This window comes from Rhipicephalus microplus, unplaced genomic scaffold (genome assembly GCF_043290135.1).
Source record: "Rhipicephalus microplus isolate Deutch F79 unplaced genomic scaffold, USDA_Rmic scaffold_21, whole genome shotgun sequence".
Taxonomy (NCBI): Eukaryota; Metazoa; Arthropoda; class Arachnida; order Ixodida; family Ixodidae; genus Rhipicephalus; species Rhipicephalus microplus.
Genome location: NW_027464594.1, coordinates 8,188,397 through 8,194,675, shown reverse-complemented (window position 1 = coordinate 8,194,675; position 6,279 = coordinate 8,188,397). Strand labels below are relative to the sequence as shown.

At 44.9% G+C, this 6,279-nt stretch overlaps 1 protein-coding gene across 6 annotated transcripts in view; it reads right to left on the bottom strand.

Annotated features, from left to right (window-relative positions):
- LOC142785328 (uncharacterized) overlaps positions 1-6,279 on the bottom strand; it is a 147,256-nt gene that overhangs the window by 114,734 nt on the left and 26,243 nt on the right. For 5 of the 6 annotated variants that reach the window (XR_012888915.1, XR_012888917.1, XR_012888916.1 and 2 more), the window contains exon 2: positions 2,173-2,330. Coding sequence is in view for 3 of the 6 variants with exons in the window: in XM_075883787.1 (XP_075739902.1) it covers positions 2,173-2,227 (55 nt within the window). In the remaining 3 variants the exon portion in view is untranslated. The remainder of the gene's footprint in view (positions 1-2,172; positions 2,331-6,279) is intronic. The other variant, XM_075883788.1, reaches the window with a different exon arrangement.

Here is a 6,279-nt window from a genome sequence, read left to right as displayed (position 1 = left end):
TCTGCAGTGCCGTAGAAGGGGCTCTCTCTCAGCACACGTGCGTCGTGTACGCTGCCAGGGTAACCAACAAAAATGTCAGTGAAACGGCTGTTTGCATCGCAGATTCCTTGAAGAATGATTGAAGGAAATTTTTTTCTATTGTAGTAGGATGCCGGTGATTCATTCTGGTGCGGAATCTCTATGTGGCTACCATAAATACACCCAATAGTGTTCCTCGGACCTTTGCCGTCGCTCCTAGCAGCAAAGCCTGCTTTGATATTTGCCCGCTCTTGATCACTGGGCCAAGCAATCACTTCATCACTGGTGCTAAAGAGAAAGTCAAGAACCCGTTTCAAGCACAAAGACACGGATGACTCGGAGACATCAAAGGTATCAGTGATTCTATACATACTATTCTGCGTGCCCAAGTAGCTGAGAGAAATCAGGCAAGTTTTCTCCGCTGGGATTTGGGGGCGTCATCCCCGCGGCCTAGGAAAAAAGGGCGGCGACTTGAAGCGCCCCACGAGTGTTTCGAACGTCTCTCTAGACAGCCCAAACTAGCTTGAATTCGTAGTCAAAATAACGGGCCACAACTTCCTTGTAGTATCTAGGTAAGCGGTTACGATCGCTGCGGACCAATTGGGCACCAATTTGACACAACACTGCGTCGAGTTCCTCATCTTCACTGTCAGATTCAACCAATTCCATGGCGATGTGGAGTTCATGTTAATAAATCACGTGCAAATCCTCGGACACACAACTGACACAACTGACAACTGCTTGCCGGTGCGTGCTAAGCCTCACTAGCCCCGTACTGCCCGTACCGTAGCAGATGAAAGGCTTGCACTGCACCTCAACATTCGATTGACATTTTAGCGGTGGCGCTGCTGATGCATTGCATTTGCACCCCGAAACGGGTGCCGAGAAACTTGCGACACTGCTGCACCAGGTGTCGGGACCGGCTGCACCTTTTTGTATACGGTTCCGTGCACTTTTCCTGAATCGAATAGACATCTTATAATGCCACGCAAACACAGCAGCACAAAAACAAAGGCCGTGGCGTCCAAAATGGCGCTCTTGCTGCGTCATGGAACACGCCCCGTGCTCACCATCTCAGCCCTATGCAAAGCGCAACGGCACCCACCGCGCTGACAGCACGTTGTGCACCCACAACATCTAATACAACGTTTGTGCGCTGACATTCGACGCTGCGACTGTGTTGTTGGGTTTGTCGTGAAATTAGTTGGGACACTTACTGCGCAAGGTGCGTTCAGGTGGTACGCTAGCTACACGGCTGCTTACTAACAGCATGCGCTAGAGCATAGAAACCGAGCGGCTGGACGACACTTTGGTGTAGATATGTGCACTTTCATTACAGGAAGAAATAAAAAGAGTTTCGGGCTACAAAAAAAAAAATTGTCTCACATTTCACGGGTCAAAACAAGCAATGTCGTCACGCGAAATTTTCGCTTTTATAACTCCCGTGACTTTTTTTTCTCCCGCGTAATGAGCCCGCCCCCTAAATTGGCAGTAACTTTTATGAAAAAAAAAAGGAGAGCTCATTATGCGAGTAAGTATGGTATTTCAGTGATTGCGTGCATAGGAGAATATGTCCTCATTTGAGTACACAAGGGCTCAGTGGTTGCCGCATTTCACAGGTGACGCAGGGCTCAGTGGCTGCGCGTTTCGCAGGTCTGGTGGCCGTACACCTAGTTTTGCTTATTTTTCCGTAGCCGGAATTAAACCTCAATTATTCTACTCAGCAACGAGAGTCCATAGGTCCCGCGGGATTCGTGACGCTCAAAGACGCGAATGAAATGTTCGCTCAGCTGGACAATGGCAACCTATCAGATGTTGGCGATACTGAAGGTGAGGAAGATGGTGACTGTTTTTGAAGAGACTGGGAGCAATGACGGCGGCCTTGAAACGCGGGAAGCGACAGATGAGTCGGACGAGTCAGACATGTCAAGAAACATCATAGTGCTGGAAAGTTTTTCAGAAGCCGTCAACCAATTTGAGCGGAGTTCACGATGAAAATGAATCTCTTCTGGGTAAGCTGCCAACACTATGCGAATATTTTTCCCATTACATGCCTGAGAGCATTTTCGCTGGACTGGCTAGCAAAACGAACATATATTCTGTATCGAAAGAAGGCAAATCGGTTCAGACAAATGAAGAAATAAGAAAACTTACCTCTCTGAATTGCGAAAAAAGCGTAGGAAACCGTCTTCTTCCCTAATACAGCCATTGAAAAAGTTTCAGTGTGGCAATCCAAGGCCAGTTGATGATGTCAGGTATGACCAAACTGGTCGCTGGCCTGTAGAGAAAGGACAGCACTGCATGCTTGAAGGCTGCAAGGCCAAGCCAAGAATCAAGTGTGAGAAGTGCAATGTCCCCCTCTGCCTCATAAATGAAAAAAAAGAAAGACTGGTTCAAAGAATTTCATGTTCATCACTGAAGATTACATGTGCTGCTTGAAACTATTTTATTGCACCCAAGTATGTGTATAAAATGCCAAATAAACCATTGCACTAACGTTCACTTTTGCCTCCACTGTACCCATTGGGCCCCGATATGGTTCTAAACTTTATGTTAAGCTAACCACGCATATATTTTTTAGAAATACCACTGTTTTATGGTGTTAAGAAGCAGAATATTATGGTGAAAAATTGCTGGTGTGATGACATAAATTCCAGAGCCAAAAGAGTTAAAGCCTCGAATGGCTGGTTGAATGGCCTTAAAAAAAAATGAAATGTAGCTGTGTACAGCTGCTGCTGTGGGGACAGCTTGTCTGTCAGCTTCTCCACTGTTTAAAAGTTGACTTTGCTGCTGAAACTGAGATGGCAGTACAAGCCCTCAGACCTTTTCAACGTGGATGAAACTTATTTTATAACATGCAGCCAGAGCAAATATTAGCATTCAAAGGAGAAAGCTGTCAAATGGGTAAGCAAAGCACAGGGCATCTTACTGTATTGGTTTGCACTAATCAAGACTGCTCAGGAACGCTTCCTGCCCTTGTTACGGGCAAGTCTGAAAAGCAGCAATGCTCTATAAATTTGGAAAGGCTGCCGTGTCAGTGCATGTTCAACCATAAGGCCTAGATGACAGCAGTTGTGTTTTTTTGCATACCTGCAGCAGCTGGACCCTAGAAGGAGGGCGAAAGGCCTGACCACAGGTATCCCTTTTCGAGAGTCAGCACGAGGCTTTTTGATGTGGCGCCGTGCCCTCTCACCAGGAAGAGAGAAGGCACGTGGCTATTTGAACCTGTGTTCTCTCTCTCTCTCCATATGAAAGAGGGCTCGGTGCAGCGACAAAAAGCCCCGCGCTGACGCGCTGCAACAGATACGTGGGGTCAGGCCTTAAGAACGGAAGAACGGGAAGATTTTTCTTTTTGCTTGATAATGTGCCATGCAATCCACCAGACACATCGCATTTGAGAAATGTGAAAGTTGTATTTTTGCCTCCCAATAGCACTAGCCAGCTGCAGCTTCTTGATGCTGGTGTTATCGAGAGCCTGAAAGAGAAATATCGAAAGTTTCTAGTGCAGCATCAACTAGCAGGCATGGAATGCAAAAAGCTGGATAAAATGCTCTCCGAGCTCATGCAATGCACTACATAGTGCATGCGATGTTGTCTTGCCAGATACAATCACCAACTCCCTCATGTACAGTGGTTTTAAGAGAACTGCGGCGTGAACTGCGACTCTAGGCTGCTGAACCAGGGTTCAGCAGCCTACAGCTTTCTGGATCTTTCGCGGACTATGCTGGGGCCGACGACGGTGTTGCGCTGCAGCATGCAGTGTCGCTGGATGACATAATCGAAACAGTGGATCCTGATTCTGTGGAAACTTCCAACGAGCAAGAGATGGGCGATGCTGCAGAGACTACCATACTCGTTCCGACATAAACGAACATGATGTGATATGCGGACAACATTCGGTGGTTTGCTTACGCACAGGATGAGATCCATGACTTGCTGCCAGACGGCGCAGCTCATGAAAAGATGATGCACTGTGGCTGGGCCAACTCTCATGAAAAAAAAAAGCCCAGACTTTCAGAATTTCAAAAAAATGCATGGCTGTCATTTTTTCAAGTTATTTATTCTACCTACCTTGGAGCAGCGTAACTTCGTGCTATAGACTTTTTCAGACATTATGTACTTAATGCGGTGGGGCAGTGATGATTGTCACTGCACCACAACAGTATGGCCAAGTCTACCATCCAGAAAAAGACAAAAGACAGCCAGTTGAAAGGGAAGTGGTGGTACTTGTAGTCGATAGGCTTCCAGGATTGGTGAGAGACGTGCTCAATAAGAAACCTATGTTCGCCACGAAACCTATGTTGTCTACTGCAGAAAAGGTACCTCTTGCAAGGTTAGTCACAGAGTTGTACCTGATGATGTTAAGAGTCGTTTCATTGATGAATGTGTTGATGTAGTGAAACTCAAATAAGGTCCATAAAAAACGGGTCAACACGAAACAGGTGAGTGACTATCTGGTCGACCACGGCTTTAGTGGCTAACAAGGAGGGCTTTTTCATTGTCCTTCTCGAACAGATGTTTTTGGAAAAAGCGTTGGCAGCCTTCAACAAGAACTTGAAAACTGTAGCTCTCAAACTAAAGAAGGTTAAAAGATAAACTGTTCAACTTTTGAAGAAAAGTGATCTAGAAAAATTTGCCTCTAGTGTGAAGAAAGAAAAAAACCTGGTGTTAAAAGTGTTTTTAACAGTAAAAGACCCACAAGGAAAGGATGCCGTTTCAGACCATTGTTTCTGAGCAGGATTTATGGCCGCTGCTTAATTTAAAATACCTTCAGAATTGCCTAAGAAACCTGATAGTCCCAGATCTTTTCTTTTATATCAAATTCGGAAGGTGTAATCGATCACCTAAGTAACTGTGAACCAGGCCGATACACCGCGTTTAATGTGGACATGCAAGATTTGTATTATTTGATACCACAGGAGCGATTGATCCTATGTGTAAAAAGATGCATTCAATTGCATGATGATGAATTTAAATTTGTTAGCAATTTCGGCATTTCTATGGCATCTTTCTTGGCAATTTTAATGTGCTATTTGAACTCTAATATTATTGGTTTCGAAGACAACTGGTATATACAAAAAGAAGGTGTTTGTATAGGGTATAAAATCACCCCTATCCTTAGCAATGTTTTTCTAGGATGTGTAGACGAGGGTATTGAGCGGTGTATTAAAGGTCAGAACATTAGGATCTCCCGCTACTTAGATGATTATTTGGTCATTATGGATGACAGTCCTGGTCCAGTTTCAATGAATGCAATTTCGGAGCTGCTCAAGCAGGAAGGTATGGGCCTCAAGTTCACACACGAGGTTCCGGAGCAGCAAAAATCAAGATTACTGCATCTGTTGATTTTTGTGAAGCCCGCACATCTTTGTGAAAATTCTTGGCCACGATCCAAAATAGGCATTCTAAACTACTCATCAGCCAACTCTAACATAGAGAAGGATAGAATAGCCACTTTATGCTTGAGGGCGGCTCTCCAGAAGACATGCCATCATAAGATTAAGGGAAGCGTTTTCAGACAAGTAGGTCAGCTGGTGTGCGCTGGCTTCCCGGAACGTGTAGTAACCAGAGTGTGTGAAAAGTTTATCAAATCACTAAATTATGAAGGGAACAGAGACAACAACCTGAAAAATAGCAAGAAAATAGCTGTAGTATCGCATGTGCATAGGATGTCACATGGACTGAAAAACGTGTCGAGCCAATTTGGTGAGAGGGTACTTTTTTTTCAGTGCCTAACAAGCTGCAACGAATATGCGCACGTGTAAGCAAAAAATGAAAGAAAGACATGAGAAGAAGACTGTAGGATGCGGCGTCAGCCACCGTTCCAAGGTTGTTGACTGCGCCACAAGGGTTGTGTATGGGCTTCCTTTTTCTTGTGACGCTATATACATAGGACAAACCGGTAGGTGCGTCAATCTGAGATTGAGCAAACCCGAGGCCAATTGTTGCACCAACGCCCTTCCACATGTAGTTGCGCATTGCAAGGAGTGTGGGTGCGTCTCTCAGTACGAAAAAACTAGCATAATCAACAGGAGTAATGATCAGACAACTCTGGAGATAATCGAGGCCTTGCACAATTCTAGCAATAACTAATGTACCAGTGTTTCTCATCTATTGCCCTGCAACAAAAAAAGAAATATATCTTATTTGAACAGGATTTCATGACAAAATCTTGCGTGTTGTATCACCGGTTTTTGGGACCACGTGCCTGTATATATGTGCGAGTCAAATTAAATAAAAATTAGTTGTGAGCCCGGTGCC